Genomic DNA, 25149 nt, shown 5'->3' with positions numbered 1-25149 from the left:
TGGAAATGGGTTCTCTTTTTGTCCATATCTGATCTGTATGGATTTCATAGTTGAGCAAGTTCTCAATCTCCCATGTGAATAGGATTTATGAGGTTAACTAGTTCCAACCAAATCCTATCACTGTTACATGCCAGCTAACTAATGTAATTTTCTTCCTTGGAGCTTTATTTTCAAATGCAGTAAGGAAGTTTGTAAGCAACAGTACAGCAGGAGCCCTATCCCTCCTGAGAGAAACACTTGTGCCTCTGTTTTGATGAGTATCTTCCCCTGTGCATTTATGTGCTAGACAGTGGCTGCTGCGAAGTTTGAGGTTTGCTTTAAGTATTTTAGCTGAGATCATATTACCACTGCACCCTGTGTCTCATTTAGACTAAAATAACCGGAAGTAAATGGGTAATCTTATAAAAATTGCTGGAATAGTTCATTAATTCTGTCCTGTTGATTAATGACTGCTTTGTGTTAAGCAAGTTGAAAAAAAAATCCCAAGAAGCTTAATCCTTTGCTGGAAAAGTGAGGTGGATTTATGTTTTTCGTTGTTGCTGATTCTAGTACCATCTCATTTCTTGCACTAATGTGGCCCTTTTTGCAACTTCCCTATTGCCTGGTACAGAAAAATCGGGGAGAATCTGCTGAGGGAATTTATGTGTCAAAGATTTTGGAAAATGGACCTGCAGACAAAGCAGAAGGCTTGCAAATTCATGACAAGATTATTGAGGTAAGAAAAAACCCCCACACCAGTGGATTAGTCTGTCATATTATCAGATTAATAAAGGATTTGATGGTTTTTACACTAAGTATGTTGTAATTTTCCTCTTTGGCTGTGTCTGAGCATGATTCTTGTACACTGAACTGCTTGAAAATTTCTTAGAATTGAAGACACAAGATAGATTTTTTTTTTTTTCCAACAAGAAATAAATTTATTTTTATTGGTGTTGGGATTAGGCTGATCTAAGCAAAACAAAAGGTGTTGACACTTAAACAAGCAAGAGAGGCATTTTGAATTTCTTTTCATTAAGTTGAGAAAGAAGGCAAGCAAATGACTGCAAATTCACAGGTTTAGTGAAACTGATTTTGTCCTGTGTAAGGAGTATTACTGTCGTGACTCTGGGACATGGCATAGAAGCTATGCTGGTGAGCATTGCTTTAAAACTTCTTAAGGAATTAGAGGAAGTACTTTCTGCTGTATGATCAGGAGATCATCTATTGTTCTCACCAAGGCAAATATATCTCATTCATGGTCATGTAATCTGCTAGCATGGAAAATTTATTTTCTTCCTGCATTTTATGCAGGTTTTCCCATAAAGTAACTATAAACAATTTAAAAAAAAAAAATCAGTAACTCAGAAGAATAGGTTGCTGTCTAGCCTACACGTGTAACTGTAATTAGCACTGTAAGAAGACTCAAGGGAGCAGTTTCAAACAGTGACTGAAACAGGCTCCTTAGGATGCTGTCAAAATGGCATTTCACATTACAGCTCTAATGCCACTCTGAGTGACAGCACATACCAGTGCTGCTTGGTTTGTTTAGGCTACATCATTCCAGCCTTGGGAGTTTAGGGGAGGCTTAGAAGTATGGTGTGAACTTGCTAGTTGAATGGGTGTTTGAAAAAAGACACATGAAACAAGTGGGTTGCAAGACAAACGCAGAGAGCTGCTGCTCCTTTCGTGTGTTATGTAGCTGTTAAGGATTAGAAAGATAAGCTAAGACTGTTTGAATGCTGGCATTATGCTAAATGCTGGGAGCCTAGAGCAGTGTGTGAAACCAAGTTAATATGTTTTCTTGGAAAAATAAAGCTTATGCTCTTAGCTGGAAGATACATGCATCTCTAGCAGAAACCAAGTGGTTTGAGCAGAACTGAACTTGCAGCATAACTTATCTCCCCAAGATATTCCAAAGTTTTCACATCCGATTTTTTTTTTTTTGTGACAGCAACCTTATGCTGATAAAATCTATTTTCTTCTGACATTACTATTTCACTTAGCACATTAATTTGTTTTTTTTTATAGACTGATCAGCTATATAGTTTCATGCATTTGCTCAACACTTCCTCCCTTCTTTTATTGTGCTTTTATAGTGCTTTGATTTTTAAGATGAAGTTGAGTGGTTTTGGAGAAAGGAAGAATAAAGTCACAAACCAGCATTTATTAAACGTAAGGTCATTTCTCAAAATGCCACCGTAACTGATTCTTGATTTTTATCTGTTGAAAAATTCTGGCTGGATAAAACCATGCTGAAACAGATTTCAGTCCTATGTGAAACTATAGGTCCAATCTAGTATAAGTATTCATAGAGATCTGAATTGGAGCACCCTTTTTGCTGTATTAATATGCAACAGCTTTGTATATAATGTTTTGTATTCAGGCAGATATATGGAATATGAGTTTTTGCTGAGAAATTGATAGGAAGTGGGACATTATTATTGCTTGCTTTTCACTTATTGGTGATCTGATCTAATGGGTGTTATTTTATGAGACCATTCTTCAATAATCAAGAGCAGAAGAAAGTGATGTTCGAAGAGCCTTTAATAGCTTAAGTCATTTGCTTGAGAGTGTGATGGCCAGGGTGTTTTTAGCAATGCGTATCTTATGGAATAATGAACAGAACTATCCCATTAAATCAGTAACAAATCTCACCTCAAGGCATGTTGCTAAATAAAGAAGGTAATTTGTTTCAGTGGTTTATCACATGTTTAACAATTATTAACTGCATGTGGTTGACTACAGTGAGTTGTGCACATTTCAGATGACCATCTCGTGGGTAACCTAGTGCAGCAAATAGATTTCACAGCCATATGGCATTGGCAGCTGGAATTGTGAGCCAAGGCTGGCAGACATAAGTAGTGTTGCCTTTTACGTTATATATGTCATTATCTATGGCAGCAACATCGCCAAATAATTGTTACAGTATTTTGAAGGGTGTCAAGAGAAATCAGATTTCTTTCTTAAAGGTATTTATTCTAAGTGTAAAAATGCCACACAAATGACTTGAGTTGCTGGAGGGTTTTGAGATCAATGTGTCCAGGCCATAGAGCCTTTGACACTTTCATTTGAAAAAGATTGGTGTTTATTTGGGCTTTACTCTCAGGTGAGCATATTTTGTGCTTGAGGACCTGAAAACTGAAACAAATCCCTTTGAGTTGGCAAGATGGTGGTAGGTGAGGGTGACAGGGTAAGGTGAAGGGTGACAGCTCCGGTTACCCTGTGCCAAGGGGCTGCAGTTCTTCATAGGGGATGGTCACAGGACCCTTGCTGATAATTTTCACTGTTCTGCTGAAGAATAGATTTCAGGCACAGCATTACCCTCTTTATTCAAAGTGAACTCCTCTGTGGAAAAAATTACTTGTTTATGCAGTGTAAAGCTACCCTGGGATAGCAATGTGCGCAAACAACATTTTGGTGATATGTACTTCCAGGAATCCTATTACAACCCCCAAATGATCGTTATTTGTTCATCATGAGAAACCCTTCCTCATGAATTACTTCTATGTCACAGATTCCTTGAGATGTCATGGTCTTCTGCTGCATTCAGAAGCTTTTGTCCAAAAATCTAACTTCCTAAACTGACACAGTGCATCACATGTTCCAGGACTAAACACTGTTCACATGCTATAAAAAGCATCTCATAAAACTAGATGCAGCACTGATTATCTGTGACTCCCAGTGCGAAAGCCTTGGATATGAGCAGTGGTATAAACCTGCCAGACCTCTAACTTTTGGATCTCTGTCTTCTTCCTTTCAACCCTGCCTATGAATCCTCTTCAGGAGGAGAAAAGCAGCAAGCCATGCACAGGACTGTCTATTAGTCTATGCTAGTCTGAAATATTCTCTTTGCTGCTGGGAGAAAATACAAAGTATGTTTAGAATCATCATGGCTAGGCTTTGCGAACGAAGATCAAGGAAAGCTCCATCCACATTTATTACAGGCATGCTGGTGGCTAATGAGACCAATACAAGATAGACATGTCCGATTGCAAAAGGCACAGCAGAAAGACTCCTTAGGTGGTATATTCCACAAGACACGGTTCTTTCTGCATTGTCTTTTCTCCTCGAGAGTGATCCTGTGTGTGTTCTCAAAGAAGACAGCAGCGTTATAGATGGTGTGTCTCCAGGCCTCCCGATTGGAGGCCAGAGTAGACCAGTTATGGTGATCAATATGACCAAGGCTGAGATGTTGTTTCAGGGAGTCCTTGTATCTTTTCTTTGGGACTCCTCTCTTGCGGCAGCCGGTGGCAAGTTCACCATAAAGCAAGATCTTGGGGAGGTGGGGGTCCTTCATCCTGGAGATGTGCCCTGCCCATCGCAGCTGTGTTCTCAGCAGCATGGCCTCAATGCTTGTGACTGCTGCTTGTTCTAGAACAGATGTATTGATCACATAATCTGACCAGTGGATGTTTCGGATTGTACGGAAGCAGCGTTGATGGAAGTGTTCTGGGAGATGCAGGCGGTGGCGGTAAATGACCCATGATTCAGACCCATATAAGAAAGTAGACAGCACTATGGCTCTGTAAACACTGATCTTTGTACTTTTCTTCAAGTGTTTATTTTGCCAGACTCTTTTATGGAGTTTTCTGTAAGCACTATATGCCTTTGCTAACCTGTTGTCTATCTCCCCGTTAGTCTTACCATCGGAGGAGATGAGGCTACCTAGGTAATTAAACTGCTGGACTGATTTGAGCTCTGATTGGCCAATGGTGATGTGGGGATGATGGGGGACTTCCTGAAGTGCAGGTTTAGAGTAGTTCACAGTTATATGGTTCAGCATCATTTCATCTCCCTCTCTGCATGCTAATCTTTCCTACTGCGTAAGTTCACTGCTCATTGTGGTCATGCTAATTGCCTCCTCAAGGCAACATAAAACAGCTATGATCCTTGGCAGTATTACTGATACACAGAAGTGTTTTACCTGCTGCTATTTTTCATCCATAGTTATAGTTCTGAACAGTTAACACTGGAAGTAGCCCTTTTCATATGGAGGAAAACTTGACCCTCAATTTGCAGTCAGTTCAGCTTCACATAAGTATGGCACCATATTGGCCAGAGCTCCAAAGCACAGTAGTTAGTACCTAGTTAACAAGTCATTCAGAACTATTTCTTTATACTTGTTTTGAGTTGCTTTTTCTTTGTATGATATTAAATTTTACGGAAATTGGTGTGTCATCTCCTCTACTTTGGAACCCAACGTTACAAAAAAACCAAAGAACAGTGACTGATTTTCTTGTGTCCTTTTCCATTCTATAAGTCGCACCGTCTTACAAAATACTGTTGAATTACTGAAGTGGGATATGCTGATTTTACTTTTTCACTTCGGTGTTGTACAGAAAATACATGACTAGGACTGAATTTGCAGTCCAGATGGAATTTCTGATTTATTGATTTTTTTTTTTCCTTAAAAAGTGCAATATTTCATCAATTTGAGGGAAAAGAGCAACTGGTAATTCCCACTGACAAAGTAGGTTTGGAAAAACCTTGTGTGCAAATAAAAAGGACTCAGGCTGAAGACAAAATATTCGTATGTGGAACTGTAAGTACATCATTGTCTGGGAGGCTCAAGTGTTTTTCTGTTCTTTGCACTGCAAGGAAAAGACTTCTGTTCTTTTACTCAAGTGAAATGCCCTGCTGCATTTGAGGCAGTTGATTCTAATTAATTTGATGGCTAGAAGCATGGATGATGGAGAAGGGAAAGGAAAACATTTTTATTCTAGGATCTTTGTCTTTGAAAAATGAGATGCATGCATATATATATCATGACTATGTATATTTTGTTTATGCAGCCTGAACTCCATAAGTAGATAATAAATAAGACTTCATCCCTTATTCCATGCTTCCCTTTGTTCTTTTCACTTTTTTTTTGAGAGTACTTGCACAATGGCTTTCAAGCCCATGTCAGCAAAGCCAGTTTCAATAAAGATGAAGTCTTGAGGCTTATCCTGGCAGAATAACTTACATCTGCTAAGTGCTTACACAGAAACTTTTTTAACTATTGCCAGAGTGCTGACTGTGCTGTGTGTCAGCCTTGTGGTGTTTTATCTCTCGCATGTTTCTGTCATTACACTCACTATCCTGCTCAAGCAAAATCTTTGATACTAGTCATGTTTGTTTGGCTAAGAATCTCCACTGTCAGATTATGTCTGTAGAAGTAGTGAGTTTTAAAATGTCTTGCTGGGATCAGAGCTAGAAGATTTGGGATGACTTTGAACCAAAGCTGCACCAGATGTGTCCAGTAAGATCTGTGTGGTAGCTAAGAAAACTTAATATAGCTAATTTTAGTGGTGTGAATTTCAGTGTATCTAAATATGCACAAATTAGCCTTAGCTGTATTCTTTAAATCTGTAATAAATTCATAATGTTATGTTGCAGATAATCAGTTGTGGCACTTGCAATCATTAGATAACTCGTAATTACTCTGAAAGATCCCTGGCATAATAAATTAACTATGCCATAGTCTTAGAAATGTCTGTAACACCTTTTCACTTTTCCCTCACTTGTTGTGATGTAGGTTTTTGAGCACCTGAAGTCTTTCATATGTCCAAAGAAAATTTTTAAGATCAGGTGAGACCAGGTCTATGCATAACTTTAGTTGAATAGGAGCTACTACCCCCAGCGACCTTTTTTACTTAACAAAAAGTCTTCTGCCCTGCCCAGGTGGTCTCTGCCCTGTAGAGACCAAAGCATTGAGCTTACTTATCCAGGTAGTTGCCCTTGTTACTAAGGTAGAGGCTCTCCTCTGTTAGACCAGCATCTGCTTATCCTCCTCAAATGGACCTTGGTGCCAGCAGGTGTATTGAGAGTCAGGATTATCCAGTGATAATCTGTGGTGAAACAGACACTAGTTCCAGGGAGCTGTATCTGGAATACTGGTCATGCCCTTTTCCAGGTAAGTGCTTGTGACAACACATTAGAATTTCCCTCTTTCTTGCACAGTCTTGGGTCTTATATGACATTTCCTTTAGCCATACTTGCATTTCTGACTTCATAATGCCTTGATTTTGAGAGAGGAGGTAGCAAATGCTGTTAACCAGGATATCTTCTAGCTAGGACACTTCCCTAGATATGAAAGATGGGGTTCCCTGACTGAATAAACACCAGTAGTAGCAGTTGTCCTCCTCTTCCTGACCTTTATTCTAGCTTATCTAAAAGGTGTTTACTGCTGCTAGTGCCCACATTGGCCATGCAGGCTGGATCTCACCTAGGTGAAGGAACTCGATGTTCCTTCAGTCTGTCTGAAGGTACTGTCTGTTTTAGAAGTTGACATCTCACTGTAGTTATCCTGTGATGCCTGAATTTTGTGCTTCATTGCTTGAGTTCACAGATATCAGTAGCCTGAATTTGACTGGACTTGCTATAGGTCTTTAGAGTGCCTGAGTTCCTCTCTATTCACTGAACAGAAATGTAAATGTTATGTTAAAAAACAGGTTAGTTCCTTCCAAAAAGCACTTAAAATTCCAGCGATTCGCTGTCTGTATTTTTAAAAGAAAACACGAGACTTGTTTTTATGTGATCTAAAATTTCTGGGGTTTTTTTGTGGTATGTTAGAGGATGGACTTCTGAGATAATTACACTTCCATATATAATGTTTTCTTGCAAATCTTACTAAGACTTCACAAAATACTTTCTGTCCTGAAGAACAGGAAGAACTAAAACAAAGTTATATGTAAGTGCTGAAGTGGGTGTTAATAGGGTAATAGCGAATAATGACTTAAGGTTTTGTGATCAGAAAACTCAGTATTTGATCCCTTAGTTGACTAAATGGAGTGTTAATGTTCGTAAACAGGCAAAATATTACTTTGATACTTGCGAAATGCAGCATCATGAAAAAAATTCCAAAATGCCTTGGCTTCTAGGGGGTGTTTTTTTTAATCTGAGATATAAACTGAGAACTTTCTGTCTGCTGAGAACTTGCTGTGAATGCAACTCTAGAGAGGCACAAGCTTATAGGAGTGTTTCCCATCTGTGTTCATTTGGGCTTGTTCTCACAGACAAACCAGGCACGTGTGCAAGTATAATGGTGTGTTGTTTTTGTGGAAGTATGTGTGCTCACAGTGTTTTTATCTAAAAAAGGGCAGAAATGCCAAACATGTGGTTGGAATATGACAGTAGCTGGAAGGGGAAATAAGGCAGATGAGGCAGAAGGAGCAGTGTGTAAGCATTTCTGAAATGTGACCCAGCATGAAAGGAGTCAAGAGAGCATGTGAAGTGGAAGTGGTGAAAATCATCTTTTACAATGGGTTTTTATGCTACTTCTACCATGCTGGATCTTTATCTAGGTGGCTTAGCTTAAGCATGATAGAAGAGGCTTCAAGATCTTGCATGAGCATGAATGTGCATAATCCCTCTCCCCAACAAGATATTTCTGTTTTGCTCTGATTATGGGGGATCTCTACAACAGATGGATCACTGTAGGAGCAGAAGGGGAAGAGTGAATTAGAGTATGCAAGGAAAAAGAAAAACAGGGGAACTTTACAATTAAAGAGTACAAAGCACCAACCTTAGGTTTCTGCAGAAGTGCTGTCCAGTGCTTGCTCATAAACAGGAAGTGTGGGAGAAATGGAGGGGATGTAGGAATAGGGGTCACTGAATTGTGAAATGGGATCAACTGTACGCACTGCCATGAACTCTGATAGCTAAATAAGGAGGAACAGTACTGGAGCAGAACTGTGATAACTGTACTGTATATGCAGAACTGGGCAGTGGCCAAATTGACAACTCAGCAGTGCTGTAGGTAGAAAGGATTTTGGTTATCCTATGGAACAGTTGACTAATGTAAAGACCTGCAAGATCCCATAATGAGTGTTGCTTCCATGGGACACAGATCCCTAGGCACCATGTGAAGGCCTGCTCACACCATCTCCTTTTATAAAGCGTCTGTTCTCACCCTAAAGTATAATTTGTTGGAAATTTGGCAAGTTGAAACTCAGTATCTTCCTCTATGCCCTGTTTGAGCTTGACTTTGCTGTAAGTCATCTTTCTCTTCCTTTCCATGAGGTTTTTGTTGTTTTGGGTGGGGTTTTTTAAACTTTAAGGTAAACTTTGCAAAACAACAGGACTTTAGCATGCTTCCACCTTGCCCAGCAGTGGGAGCAATGCAGTTTTATGTGTAGTTTTATAGTAGTAGGCTTGGAGGAAATTTTTTTTCATATGATGGTTTAGAGGCGTTCATAAGCACTTTCAGGAATGCATTAAACAACTTGACTAACATCTGTCAGATGCTGCTGCTTTCATCCCTTTCCCAGGAAGAGAAGGTGCTAATGCAGGGGAGTGTTTTGTTTAGGAATTTTTCAAATGATTACATGCACACATATTTACATGTCGGTGTCTGTTTATGTTAGGGAAGACAAGGTCATAGAAACATATCTTTGTTACTGCAGGTGGCAAGGTTTTTTGGTGAAAACTCTTGCTCTTTGGTCTTTCCTCTGGGCATGATCTTCAGGCAGCCTCGAAGAAAGTGCTTTCTCATCCACTGACAAACCAAGTCTCCTTGACAACTGGGCTGCAGGTGTGATTGTGTACCATTGCCTTGGGCTTGCCCTAAGTCTATCTTATTGTTGTAGTGGACTTCATGGTTGCTATGGAGCTCGAGTACCCTAGCCTGGTGAACTAGAAGGTTTGACAGGAAGGAAGACATTTTCCAATTACTTTCCTTAACCTTGTCAGTTATGTGAGGAATAGAAGCTTCAGAGAGCACTTTAGGATATATCAGGGAGAGCTAACCCTTTGAGGCCCATATGAAGGAGACTAGTGGGAATAATTGATGGTAGGCCCAGCTATGAAAAGCTCTGGTAAATTCTGAGACCATGCTGAGTTTGTGGCTTAGAACTGAAGGCTGTGCAAGAAGCTGTGCCTCCCATGGCACATGCTTCTGGCACCCCAGAAGCTCTTGGCACTTTCAGAAAGTGAAAAGAGCCTTGTTCAGCCTTTCATGAAGGTTATTCTTTATTGTGGTTGAGACAACTTCACAGTTAGAGGAGATGACAGCTTACATGTGTTGTGTGAATGCAGTGTTTTATCTTAAGGGACCAAACTGATTGTTGCAATCCAAGGATATGGGCTCCAAGAGCTTTGATTTCTTCTACCTTTTTTCTTAATCAGCTAATTATATTTGTAAGGAGTAGCTCATCACTGTTCTCTATAATTGGAGGCTGAATAAAAAAAGCCATTAGTGCCTGCCAGTGCAGAAACACCAAAACGAGGTAATTATTCAAGGCTTCACTTAAAAATTTAATAATCCACTTTTTAAGAAGCTGTAACAATATGTTGAACAGGAGAATGCTCCTCTTTATAACTTTTGAATAGCAGTAATAAGAAGTGTGTACAGCACTGTACTTTCCAAATGCTTTGAAAATTGAAGTGCTAATGTTAAAAAAAAGGAGCTCTTATTTGGGACCTTCTCTCCAAAATGCAAAATTCTGCAGCATTTAAAACCATACTGTAATGGAAAATCTGATTTTCAAATTGGCAAGAACAGATGTGCTCTCTTCAAACCACCATCAAACACTATGATAAGTAAAATCAAATATACTAAGCAAAGTACATATGTAGACAGACATTTTAGTAAATATATGTCTTGTTTGAAATTGCAAATCTAATGTAATTTTACAACTTTGTGTGTAGACACAACTTGACTGAATCACTGCTGCCACAGGAAAGGAGCACAGAATTACTCAACACTGTTTTTTGGCTGCTATTTTATTTACATAGTAAACTTATATATGTTATTTACAGGACACGATTTACATATTTTTTTCTTTGAGAAAAATATTTGTCTTTCAAGTAGCAAGACTGGGAAATAGGAAGGGGGAGGGAGAAATTAAAGGAAAAAAATTAATTCAGAATTGTTGACATTCTGCTGGTTTCTACTTGGTTTTTAAGTATGGAAACCTGTATTCTAAATACCTATCAAATGATTTAGCATCTTTAAAATTGGGTAAATTATGAATCTGTGTGTCTAGAAGTAGTCACCTATTGTGGGAGTTCTGAAGTGGGTTGGTATAGAATATGAGTTATTTTCCTTTCGTGTGTCTTTTCTTCACCATTTGGAGCATCCAGCGTTTTAGGCGCCCCATGACTCAGAGCTTGCCTGTTTCTGAGTACAGTGTTTCAGTCTTGCTTTTGTTTCTTTAAGCATGCTGATCAAGCGGGTAAATATCTGCAGTCCTTCCAGCAGCCTGCGGAAAGAAGGCATGCTATTTTAAATGGAGGGGATTTGCTGTCTTGAATGAATTAAAACATCTGGATCCCTACACTTCTCTGTTACAGTCTGATTGATTTGGGTTAGTCTTTGGCACATGGCAAATATGGAGCCATATGGTCTTCATGCTGTCAGCAAGCTTTTTCAGCACATACCCCAGTCTTCACTGAATGGAAGCTGCTACTGTGACCTGAAAAATAAACGTTCCAGGAGCTTTCAGGCTGTTATGCCCGTGAATGGATTAATTGCATTTTTTGAATGGTTCAACATCCAGCATCTGGACCAGAAAGCTGAATCCTTCACTTCCTCTGAAGTGCTCAGAGCCCCAAATCAGATGCCTCATGCTAGTGCCAGGTGTATTGCAGCACTTTCTGACTTACACTTTGTGTCCCTTGCATCTTGTTTTCTTAATGTCTCCATGAAATATCCAAGTGCTCAGCACAACTGGTTTTTAGCATGCTCTAAACCTGTGGTTAAATGGAAAACTGACTTCTGAGAAGTTTTTAAACAGAAATTTACTTTCTAGTGACCAAGGGAATGGTGTTAAAAACCATAATGCACTTGCTAGGACATCTTTTTTTTTTTTTTTTTTTTTTTTTTTTTTTGAGTGGCAGACAGGAACATTTCCTTATGAGAATAAGTATGATATTTTCCAAAAATACAGAAATTCTTTTTTTCAACTATTCAAGATACTTTAAAACTTATTTTTAAGTAAGTCTTTTTAATGATTTCTCTATTTTTCATTTATATTTAAAAATGGAGCAGGAAGACTGTGAGGAACTAGGAGCAATATTTCTATTTTTTTAATGGAAAAAGAAACTAAGAAAGTAAAATGAACTCTACTGCTAGAATTTCTCATTAAGTAGATGTAGACCACTGTTTTCAGCCTTCTTTTCTGAATTATTTGAGTACTGTATCTTTGTACTAAGAGTGTGGGATTTTTGGTATTTTTTCCTTCCTCCCTGCTATGAAGTAATGGAAATCTAAAGAATCAGTATTTATCACTTAATCCAGAAGTTTTATCTTTTAATTAGCACAAACCATGAACAATATTTTTAAGATTAAAGAACACAATGACATTTCAGAACGCATTTCAGAGAGTGAACTGTTCAGATAGTGCTGTTAATGTCTTAGCAGAACAATTTAAAAGCAAAGTTTTCATCTGATTGCTTAAACTTGTGTCTTATGTTAGTCATAGCCCTGCAGTCTGTTGCAGCTGTTCTGCTGATGGCATTAACAAGTACTTTGGGGAGTTTTAGTACAAAATGAAGAATTGTGCATGTAAATTATTGACTTCTTGCTTTGCATTTATCCCTCTATTTTTATATCCTTTAGAACTGAAAGCCCCTCGTGCTTTCTTAACCAGAATCACTTAGTGTATAACTTCCCTGTTGTCTCAAAGTTCTTATTGTCTGGCTGTTCTACTTTGAACCGTTAAAGATCTGTTCTAGAAGAAGCCTGAACTCTGTAATCCAGTTGCTAAATTTTACCTTTGATTCAGTGACTTAGAGATGAATGAGCCCTGGAGGCTAATGGAGTGGACAGAGAAATGTGTGCTGGACGACCGCAAAACAGTGGACTCCAATTATAAATTGCAAACACTATCACTGGTGTTACTTTTTTTCTGATTTTGAGTTTTCCTTGAATTCATGTATTGCACATTTTATCAACTAGTGACTAGCCAAACCATGATGAATCCATATAACCAAGTCAGAGAACAATAACAAGTAATGTTCACCAGCCTGTGCCAAGCTATCTGCCTCACATTTACTTTTCTGACTACTGATCATGTATTCAACAGTGTACAAAACCCTGTAAAAAGAAATACTAACACTAAAAATAGTGTTAGAGAACTTAGAGCACACAGGACACTTAAGATGAGATTCATATTGCCTACTGATAAATACCTTAACATCTTCTCATTCTCCAAATATCGAAGATTAGTTAGGCACCTATTTTTTTAGCAAAGGTGATTAATTCAGCCTGAAATATTTAACTTAGTAACATTTGAGTTAGGATGAGATTCATCTGAAGAAAATGTTACTAATACATCTTTAACTCTTTGGAATTTTCATATGAACCAACATCTTTTTATTACTTTTTAGTGCCTTTGAGGTTAGATTGTTGTCTCTTTGTGCAGGGTTCTTCACTGTAAAGCCAGAACAAAGCTTAATGAATCTTGTGTCATTCAAGAATGAATAAAATGTAAGTAGAAAGAATATAATTTGTTTCATTCTCCTTCTTGCATCACGTTTCATATATCTCTGATATTCCATTCTTCTGGAATGACCTATTTCACTAATTTAAATTGGAGCTCAGTTTCCATGTTCATAGTATGTAAAATACCAATTTAAGTATGAAGAGAGAAATTCAGGTACAAAACTGGACTTGAAATCCACCTACTGTGCTGTGGTACTCCTATTTGAGGTGGCTTGCTCCGGCTCCACGGAATTAATGACTCTCAGTGTTATATCTTTCATTAAACTAACAGAACAAAATAGGTGTACAACAAGAAGGTCGAGCCTTATTCCATGTTTCAGATATTTCAATTACTAGATTTGGAACATTATTACTCACAATCTGGCAGGAGTTAGCATGAGAAAAAAAGCAACTTGGAATGCTCCAGTAAACCCTCCCTATTTAGAGGCTAGCTTTGAGATCATTTGACATATGGTTTCATGTCATATCCAGTCTCATTAATCTCTGTATCTTTAGGATTGGAATAAAGTAAACTCAAGTGTTGGACTGCAGTCCATATCCCGAGAGAACAGTCAGTGTACTACTGGTTCAGCTGACTGCTGTAGTGGAAAAAATGAACCGCTGTGTTGGCTGAGAGTACTTCCTAGATCTCAGCTTTGAATGCCCTTTGTGCTTCTTTAGAAGTCAGCTAACTCTGATTTTGGCAGTTTGTGGAGGAATCTGAGTAGCTGTTTGTGGAACCTTGGTGATGGGTTTTAGCGAATAAAGATGCAGATGTGTGTATGAAATGGTACAAAGCACCAGCCATCCAAAGCAGTGGAGCAATGCTTCATTTTTCAGCAGTCTTTAGAGTGATGGAGTCTGTTCAGAGAAACAGACCGTGCAAAGACTGAGAGACTGATGATGTTCTTTTGGCAAGAGAACAATACAAATAATTATTATTACAAATTATTCAAAGTAAGAAATTCTTATCTGCACTTCTGTTGCTTTTGGGTTTAGTATTTTGTTCAGAGATCTAAGTCACACAAAGAAAGACAAGTGTCTTTTGTCAAACAGTTGTAAAATGTGGGCAGGCTTTTGGGCAAAAGGTGTTTTCATTAAAGCTGTCATAGAAGAATTTATTAGGTATCTTTAATTAAAATAACTTTTTTTTGGTTTTGTTTTTTGTTTTTTTTTAAACCAGGACTGAGAAATTAAGAGATGAGGGTGTTGCCTCCTGCAAAATATTCTTTTCCTGTTCTTAGTCATCTTTATTGATATGTGTATGAATTTATTCTGGAGTTTCATGGTTAGGTGTTTCCACTCAATTTCAACAAGCATATTTGAGCATTGAATGAGCGTATCAGGTTTTAGGATGCACACATGTGAGATACTTTGATTCTGAGGATGCCTCTGTGGGGAGGCATTAAAGCTACACTTGGAAGGGTATGTTGGCTGTAGAAGTACCTTGGAGGCATTTGGGGACTAAAGAGAAAACAGGGAACACTTGCAACAAAAGCAGAAACACCAGTGTAAAGTATAAGCATGAATTAACAATCTAAAAATTAATCAGAATAAAAGAAAATTACAAATATTTAGTGTTCAGTATGGATTTCTTAAAATATGTTTTAGTGGAAGGATATGTAACATTTTATTTGATATGGTTAAGATATTAATGGGCTAGGAGGTAAGGCAGTAAGAGATAGTATAAAAGGAAGAGCTGAAGTTTTATCTATTAAATGGATTTTTCCAGTCTGTTTTTTTTTTTTTAACATGGTTTTTCAACTGTGCATTCTGGATATCATTTAACTTTTCTTTGCAACAATTTTCCAACTTCATCTATTATATGACCATAAAACTGGGCTTTTGGGATGGAACTTAAATTTTTTTTTTTTTTACAGTTTGCGAGATGTGCCTTTCTGTGTTCAGAAGGCAGCTACCATAGTTTCCCAAACTACTGTCTTACATGTGACGATTTGGAAGTGATTAAACTAGAAAAGCTGCTGCGAGTAAGAAACTGGAATAGAATTGACTATTTTCAGTTGGAAGAGACCTACTCGGATTGTGTACTCCATCTGCCTGACCAATTCAGGGCTGACAAAAAGTTAAAGCAAGTTATTATTAGAGTCTCTTTTCTTATGGTCTAAAACTTTAATAACTTCAGAGGGATTTTCTTTTTTTCAAATGCAAGTTGTTTGTATGAATACGGCAATAGAGCTTGCAGTCTCCAACCAAGGCACTGTGAAGTATATTTGCAGTAAGAAAGATCATTCATCAAGGTGAAGAAAGTGAATGATGACTGCATTGTCCTCCCTTCTGTGTCATGCAGTTCAAAGCAATGCATAAGGAGTGATGGGGATGAAAAAGAAGACTGACTTGCATGCAGGTACTCATTCCTTCCTCCAGCAACACTTCGAGAAGTTGTGAGGTTTTTAAACTAATTTGTAGAATTCTGGTAAATCAGAATTTCATGTCTTATTGCTCAAAACTGAGATAGTAATGAGTAGTGATGATTAATTCTTTTCTTTTAGCAGATAACCAAGGGACTGGCTTTGAAAGGGCAGTCTTTGTTGACCACATTAGGACTGAACAGAGTACAGATTACTTTTTTATTGTCTTTATATTTTTGCAGCCAACTCAGCATCTAGGAGAGTCACTAACAGTGAAAGTCAATGACATTAAATTTGATGAGACACAAGTGCAACATTAACTCTGTATCTATGTTCTGATGTTGTTTGTTGCTTTTTTTATTGCTGGGGTGTGCTGTAGATAGGCAAATGCGAGTCAGTATGGCAAAGGGAATATAGCTATATTGCTGTATCTGTACTGCCCACTCCCAGAACATCTTCCAGGAGAAAACAATGTCTTCTCTCTTTCCTAGTTCCCATCCTCCCTTCTTCTCTCTCTTGTCCTATTTGAGGAAAGGCTGATATCCGTGCTGTGTGCCAGTGCAGTAGATCACAGCACTGGCACCTTTACATACCGCGTTTCTGTGACCGTGTTCTGCATTTGTAAATGGCTTCTCTGAAGAAGCAGCTGTTGATTAGGCCAAGTAGTAGTATTGACAAACCTTAAGTGTCTGCTTGAGCAATCTAAACTAGTTTTAATATACCTTCCTGAAAGTAAGAAGGGAATCCCTGAAGATCTGCGTATGACTACTGGGAGCAGCATACAAAAAAGCCAGTTGATTTCAGGGCTGTGCCAAGCCCATTTACCGAAAGTACTTGTATTCTCCTGAGGTTACTGGTCTTTGAAGAGTTTTTGGGAGAGTCTGTGTAAATTTTGATGTTGTGGACTTGTATAGAAAAGCAAACTACTGTGAAGTCAGCTGCAAGTGTGTATCTTTAGGTGAATCAGATACACTTTAACATTTATTTAAAATATTTCAATTTCTATGTCCATAATGATGTGTGAATATACAACAAATATGTATTTATATGTATATGTGCATATGTAGTTTTCCAAAATCACCTGTTAAGTGATTAAGCTCAGTCTGGCATAAATCTTTACATTTACTTTTAATGTTTTTTAAAAAAAAAGTTTCCAAGCAATTTGCATAATAGGTCAAATAGGTCAAATTGTGCTTTTGTTAATTCTTTTTTTTCAAAAACAGCAGTCAGTGCTTTTTTTTAAATCTCAAGTAATGTTATTCTGTTAAACACAAATGTTCTGTACTAATTGAAAGCCATGAGCAAATATAAAGAATAAACCTCTGTGTTGATTCTTTCTTACTTCATACTTTTACCTGAAATCTTACTCTAGGAAATATTTCTTATTTGATTTTGAGGATAGAGAAAATGGTTTCAGTATTTCCCTGTAAAATCCCACTGAAAATATTTTGAAAACTTTGCTTCCTCCTTGCACATCTGTAATCACTTCTGTTTTTCACATAATGCTCAGACCACTGCGTGTTAATGGCAGTTAGTTGAACTGAAGAAATAGTGACACTTTTATTGTATTTCCCTTTATCCCTGAGAAACTAACCCTATTTTTCCGCTCCCCTGCATCTGGCATTTTTTCTCATGTTCTTGATGCAGAAGCATTCAGCTCTCAGTTGGTGGCCACATTCATCTGAAAGTAACCATTTTTATCTCTTCTTATTTTTTATGCATTTTTTTGCTGCTATTTGATAAGAGGGTTTTAAAAGTCAAGGGCTGGCTGACGAAGCCATGAGCTGCTCTTAGTAAGGTCAATAAGAAGAGGCAGGTAGTCATGCTCCTGTGTGAAGAACGGGGCAGGAGGTGGTAGCAGGGACTGTGCAGCAGAGATTGGGGGAGAGTCAGGCATTCTCCAGTCTTGTTATCAGCACCTTTTATGTAGTTAATTAACGACTATAATTCTTGACATCTGCTTATCTTCTGTGAGCTTAATTACTTGGAAAAGACTTTGTTTCAGTGTGCATTGACTGCTGTCAAGGTTTTGCATTGAGAACATGACATTTATCAGTGTTTTATATTATTGTTTTCTCCCTGGTTTCATAAGCTAAGTGAAAGTACAAGAACTGAAAAAAGCTTTGCACCAATGCCAGGTGGAGGGGTTTTGGGTAGTTCCTGATAATGTTTGAGTCTCTGTTCGTACAGAGGCAGGTTGAAGAGTGACTGGTAGAGTCTGTCATGTCAACTAGTTCAGAGATGATTCCTCCAAAGGAAATGCAACTGGATGGGATCTGTGCCCAGACAGTTGGAGCTGAAAGGCAGTGGTTTGGGTTTTTTTCATGCTGACTTTGATATAGTACATGTCCAGCTTATCCAGGAAAATCTAATGAATATTTATTAACATTTATATCTTCACGATGACAAGCCATAAGATTTCCCTGGTTAGAATAATAAATTAAAATACATTAAAAGGACCAGAGTATTATGGTTTACACTGGTTTCTTGCTCTCTTTAAATTCTCTTATAAAACAGTGAAGGTGGAATCACAGACTAGGGCACTTAACAGTGCAAGTCATCATGTCCTTTGTGAATATAAGAATTGCTATCTCCCAATTTATAAAGCTGGGAAATGCTGGAATGCAATAAGCTGGAGCTGAGGTGAGGGCTGTCTTACATGGAGGAGCTGGGAAAGGTTAAAATGAGGTCTGCTTTCCTTTATGTGGGACTGAACACTTTGTCAGCCTTGAAGCCTCTCAAGGGAAGTCAGACTCTCATGGTGGAGGTATTCATATTGTCTCTGTTAGCTGTTAGGAGATTTATTAATTTTATGTTAGGTACTGCTGTGTGCACTAACACCAGGAGAGGGGATTGGCTGCTGTGTCTAGATTTGTCTGATAGCCAGGAAAAACTATCACACTTTTTCAAACTCAAACCACAGCCATGTAGTTTGCTCTAGGTCCCTGAGTAGAAGGCTTGCCTTACAGCAAGACTTCCCTTGATTTCCTTACTGGGCTGGATCAATGAAAAATAAATAACACTCTGAAGTAAAGAAGAGCCATGGCTACTACCCAGTGACAAGCTGGGTATTTTATTAGTCATTCTGTCCAAAGAATACTTGTTGTTGAAAGTAGTCTTACAACCTCCTTGCTATACCTGAACAAACGCATAAAGAAACAGGGAACATCAGCAAGATGAGGACTGTTGTTTAGGTGTAGGGTCTGCCTCATTTTTCCTCAGTGCTTTGTTACACACTGCTGCTTAAAGCAGCAATATAGTGTGCTCACAGCCTACTGCTTATGCAAATATTTGCAATAGTGGTGGAGTTGACTCTATAAAATTGTTCTTGATTGGTTGCAGACTTCAAGATTAGAGCTCCCAATAGGACTGATTATGCTTGAGAAGTACAATGCTAATGTGTAATTTTTATCATCTTCCTCATAGTTTCAGTGACTGAAAAACTGCTCTGAAATACTGAGATTATAATGGATCTCACAGGAGAGAGTTGGTAGAACAGAGTCTGGAATGAGTAGTCCATCATTTAAAGTCCAGAGTTAGGAAATATATTTAAATATGGAGATGATGCATTTTGTGGAGAGTAAGAGTGCTTCTGAATAATTTTGTAGTGTAGTGCCTTCATACTGTGATCTAGTACAGTAAGAATATTACAAATAAAATTTTTGCTATGCTAGAAAATTTGTAAAATTACTTGAAAAATCCAAAATACTGTCCTCTCCTCATAAAAGAAGTTGCTTAACTTGAAGTCAGAGAGGTCCTGCAGAGAGACTTAGACAATTAGAGGGCTGAGCAATCATCAACCATATGAAGTTTAACAAAGACAAGTGCTGAATTCTGCATCTGGGACGGAGCAACCCTGGATGTAAGTACAGAGTGGGGAACAAGTGGCTGGAGACAAGTGCTGCAGAAAGGGACCTGGGGATCCTGGTGGATGGCAAGTTAAATATGATTCAGCAGTGCCCTGGCAGCCAGGAGGACCAACCGTGTCCTGGGAGGCATCAAGCAAAGCATCATCAGCTGGTTGAGGGAGGGGATTGTCCTGCTCTGCTCTGCACTGGTGTGACCTCACCTTGACCACTGTGTGCAGTTTGGGGCACTGCAATATAAGAAGGATATTAAGCTTTTGGAGAGCATCCAAAAGAGGGCCATGAAGATAGTGAAGAAAGGCCTAGAGAGAAAGCCATATGAGGAGCAGCTGAGGTCACTTGATCTGTTCAGCCTGTAGGAGAGGATACTGAGGGGAGACCTTCCTGCAGTTGCAACTTCCTGAGGGGAAGAGGAGGGAGAGGCACTGATCTCTTCTCTGTGATGACCAGTGACAGGACCTGAGGGAATGGCCTGAAGTTGTGTTAGGCTGGGTATTAGGAAAAGGTCTTTCCTCCAGAAGGTGGTTGGGTAGTGGAACAGGCTCCACAGGGCAGTGCTCACAGCGCTGACAGAGTTCAAGAAGTGTTTGGGCAATACTCAGAGGCACATGGTGGGATTCTTGGAGCTGCCCTGTGCAGGACCAGGAGTTGAACTTTGATGATCTCTGTGGGTCCCTTTCAACTCAGGATATTCTACAATTCTGTGCACTCTAGAATGATTATTACATGAAGCATTACTTGACTTATGATAAAATGCTAAATGGGCATGGTGGTATATTTCATTCATTCTGTTTCCTCATTTTCAATGACTGAATACTTTATTACTGATGAATGAATTTACCCTCTCAGTAGGAAGGTATTTACACTATTAATATTTACACAATTTTTACTGCCATTAAAAAATTCTAAAGGAAATATTTTGGTAGACATTGCTGTTTGTTTTATTTTTCTATAAATGAAATGAGTTTTATTATATGTATTTTTGTTGCAGAAGCTTTGTTGAATTCAGAGACTTGTTTTAAAAATGATGACAAAAATGACAAATACCTTCTTCAGAAAAGCAGTGTACATAAGTATTGGAATGCATGTATTTGTATACACATGCAAGCTGTATCACGTATCTTGATCTTTCATGCCTGATTTTGATGCAGACCAGCCCACTCCATGGGAAGTCAGCTGAGGTCTGCATTGTTTCAGACTAGGTGCTGTGTTGCAAGTGAATAACCTATAGAAATTGCCTGTAGGTGGGAAACATCCTATGTAGTCATAGTGGTGGAAAAAGCTTCCAGGAACAGCTGCCACTGTGCTCTAAGACAGCACCCAGTGCCATCAGCAGCATTGCTGTTGGAGTCAATATGTGCTTGCTCTCAAGGGACTTGTGTGTATGGAGAGAGAAAATCAAAATGTAGATCCTTGATTTTACATATGTAACAGTAAAAATAAGACAAAGAATGAGGAACAACATGATAAGCAAACTGAAAGCAGATTTGAGACTGATAAAAGGATGTAAAAATAGAGAAGCTTGGTTAATGCACAGTGAAATATTATTTAAATTGTAGTGAATATTGTCCTCTGATTTCATGTGCTGTGTGGCAGCTGTGAGAACCAAAAGATGATTGCTCTGGCCTCTCATGCTCAGGTGTGGACTATGGCTCACCTGCTAAATCTACTCATGGAAATGCTGAAACTGCTTGGGAGGCAGTACTATAACTTATGCCTTCCTACAACTCAGCTACTCATTAAGTATTGCTGATCTTTGTGTCAGATCAGAGCTTTCACTCCATGTGTTTTGTTTTTAAAGAATACAGGGAGTTTTCAGAAGCTAGATCTTCAGGCCATGGTGCATGACTAATTAATCAAGACTGTGACTTTACCATAATGCAAAGTTGCCTTCCTACCTCCTCTTTTTTGATTTACTTCATTCAGTAATGTTAGCTGTTGGTGATGTTTAATTAGTTTAATTACTGTCGTTGATCCTGTCAGGAAATTTCCTTGGGTGATGCAGATGTTTTTAGTCCAGCTGTTTAATAGTGGCTCATGGTTGATTATAAATTTGAAAATATTATAAGAGCATGGGAAATCCAGATAATAACACTTAATAATAGTTTTAATGCTTAATCAAGCTCAGCATTTTCATTTACATATATTTCCTGAAAAAATATTTCCTAATGTAGGCCAGCACTGACTGACAATGGCAAGGGTTTAGTTTCAGGTCCTAGGGGTCCTTTGAAAATTGGGAAACAATTGACTTCTCTGAGTGTGGCCATCCAAAAATCTGAAAAGCGAAGCTATGCTGTTTAGTCATTCAGTGAATAAAATTTGTTCATGGATAAGAACTGCATTAATGAATGTGTTTTAACCAAAAGGATGTTTTGGAGAGCAAGGTGGGACAACTAATGCTGATGAGGCGAGATGTCACCTGCCTTCCCTCAAGCCCCATCAGCCTGCCATGTCAGAGCCCTTAGCTGGGATTTTGGGGCCAGTACCTGCAGCATCTAATCTACCTGGTTCGTCTGCAATTAGTCCTCATTTACATGTTGTTGTGCAATATAGAAGAGTCCCGCTGGTAGGTTGACCAGCAGCTCCTGGAAAGGGTTATCAGGTGTTGGGACTATGCTTTTTATGTGATCTTTAAATAGTAGCTCTCGTTTTTCAGAGGAAGCCCTGGAGTGCTTATCTCCAAGGCTGTGCAGTCAGCTGCTGCCTGCTGCCCTTAGCTTTGCCTGCTTCTCATCAACCAGGAAGCCCAAGTCCTTCTCCTCAGGGCCCTTTCTCTTCCCAGCCTGTACTTGTGCTTGGGATTACCCTGACCCAGGTTCAGGATCTTCTACTTGCCCTTGTTGAATTTCATGAGGTTTGCACAGGCCCACCTCTCAAGCCTGTGAAGGTCCCTCTGGGTGCCATCCCTTCTCTCTAGTGTGTTAGCTCCACCATACAGGTTGCTGTCATCAGCATACTTGCTGAGGATGAATTCAATCCCACTGTCCATGTTACTGATGAAGACATTAAACAGTACTGGTCCCAGTACAGACCCTTGAGGGTGTGTAATTATAATATTCTGTATATACATAGAGTATATTATAATGTACGTGTGTATATATATATATATATGTATATTTACACTTGTGGATCTCTCGTGTGAAATCACTGTGAAAACTGTGCAACATAAAACATGTCACTGCTTATTGATTAAATTCTGGCCTGTAAATGAGAACAAAGAGTTTTGACATTGACTGTAGCTGCTGTGAGACTTCACTTTGTACTTGCTGTCCTGTTTGTTGGTATACCTCTAATCTTCTACACATACATGCATAGCTTTTAAGACCAGGTAAGTGTAATTACAGTATTAAGACATGAACAATCTCAGTATTAAATATTTCCATAAGTTTGCTTTGCAAAAATCATTGCAAGTGGTCTGGTAATTATATACTACCTTAAAGGTAAAAAGATTTAGTTTAAGAAGAAGGACAATCACAGGACTGATCTCTTTATTCCCTTTAGAAGATTGATAGTGAAGTAAAACTTTCTATTCACAGGCAAGCATGTATGTCTGTTCTTTCCATTTGTAAATAGCAATATCTGTTTCTTTTTCCTGTGTGTTGGAAGACTGGAAGTGTTGTAGACTTTCCTCAATTTTCATTTGAAGTAAATGTTTTTGTAACCTGTACCTTTTCATTTTGGTCTGGTTATCCAGAATTTGAACTAAGTGGATTTTAATTAAAAAAGTGAAGGTTTCTGGAAGTTCAAAAAAACCCACAAACAAACCAAATGACCTCTTCAAAAATTGAATCTGAAAACATTATATTTTCACAGTTGTTTCTAAGAAGGTCATTGAGCAAAACAGGTCAGAAAAGAACTACTATATTTAAGGTGAAGAAACCTAGAAAATAATAGTGCATAGAAAAATCTCTTCAATACCTCTTTACAGATCAGAAAGAAAAATAGATGCAATTCTTTATTTATGTGATTTTACAAATTTAACTTGTGATTAGTTTATAAAAACTTTTACCTATTGTGATTAAACCGTACCTCTCTAGATTAACTATTGTAGTGAGAGAAAAGATTTTTATTAAAATACTTGAAAAACAGGGTAGTATCAACCTATTATGTGTAGGTACCATTCAGAACATGTTTGTTGACTTTTATAATTGCAACTTAGTGAAATGATTTATAACGTTGTGAACCATTTAGAAGGCTATTAATGGCACGTTTGTCTCGCCAAAAATCATATGTCTGAAATTTGTTTTACTTTTTTATAAATGTCATGAGAATAGACAACAGCCTGGAATGAAGCAATAGTACAGCATAGAGTCAGATAGAGTGAATCCTATGTCTGAGAGTAATACAAAAGGTTATTATCCACTCTTTCCTTGATCTGCCTCTACCAAAAAGCACAGATAAAACATTTTCAAGCTCTCTTCTATCTCTGAAAGAGTGGCAGCCATTCATCAAGATCTTGCCATTTACTTGTCACAATAAGGCTCTTGCAATACAGTAAGGAAATTTATAGTTTGATGCTTTTGCTTTTGGGTTAACTTTAATTAACTGCACCACATTGCTGGGTCAAAAGTTTGACTGACTGCATTCTTTTTAAATAAACATTTTGAAAGCCGAAGATAAAAAAAATCAGGATGGCACTATCTGAATATCTTGACAAATTTTCCGATAATGAACAAAAGAAATACACTGGAATATTTTACATCTTGTAGCTGTCTACGCTTAGGAATGTGATTTAAGTTCCTAGTTAACATTAAACAAAGGAAGTTATTTGTTTTTTCCCTTGAAATGTCTTTGGTTTCATCCAAATATGCATGTAGACTGCCTTTATTTGTTATGTTACAGTTTCTATTTAATGACTTAGAAGTAAAGATAACCCCTTGTAGTCAGCACGGAAGCCTAAAAACTTCTACTAAAGAGTTTCTCTGCCTTAAATGAAAAAAAAAACTATTTCACTGTGTACCCATTGAACCTCTGGAATAGTTAGTGGTATATTTCAGACTCAAATAATTGCTACTAGAGTCGATATCTCATCATTTATCTCATATTCGAATGCATAAAAGATCTAAAGACACACTAGAAATATTACTTGAAAATTAATTTTCTTGAGGAGGAAAAAAAAAAACAACAACAAACCCAACTTTCAGCAATTTCCAGACCATTACATTTAAATTGACAGATGTGACTGTAACCAGTCTGAAAGAAGAGTGTAAGTTACTCCTGTTTATGTCAGTAGTGGTTGAACTTGTGTTTTGACCTGCAAAATTTAGTCTGTGATGCATATGTGTATTTTGACAAAAAATGTTCTAGCCTTATAGTAAGTAATATGAAATGTTTCTCAGTAATCCTGCAGTTGAATGAAGCAGGATGACTAGGTTTTGGTAAGGAAAGCCTGAGGAGAGTTTGGAGTTTGTTTTTCTGTGTATGCAGTATCAGACGTTACCTGGAAAGTTACAGCTGGCATTTTGTGTGTCTGGAGTTGCAAATCAGATTTCTGATTTTCTTTATGGAAGAAGCATTTCTGGAGAAAGGA

General features: G+C 38.1%; 1 protein-coding gene across 1 annotated transcript in view; it reads left to right on the top strand.

The window, feature by feature from the left end:
- Positions 1-25149, top strand: part of PDZRN4 (PDZ domain containing ring finger 4) — a 246893-nt gene that overhangs the window by 5949 nt on the left and 215795 nt on the right. The window contains 1 exon segment of the mRNA XM_029963521.1: positions 611-715. Within this exon segment, the coding sequence (XP_029819381.1) occupies positions 611-715 (105 nt within the window).

The sequence above is a fragment of the Manacus vitellinus genome, unplaced genomic scaffold (assembly GCF_001715985.3).
Source record: "Manacus vitellinus isolate BGI_N305 unplaced genomic scaffold, ASM171598v3 scaffold_5_pilon, whole genome shotgun sequence".
Classification (NCBI taxonomy): Eukaryota; Metazoa; Chordata; class Aves; order Passeriformes; family Pipridae; genus Manacus; species Manacus vitellinus.
The sequence above is the reverse complement of the archived record's forward strand: the minus strand, read 5'-3'. Positions and strand labels throughout refer to the sequence as shown.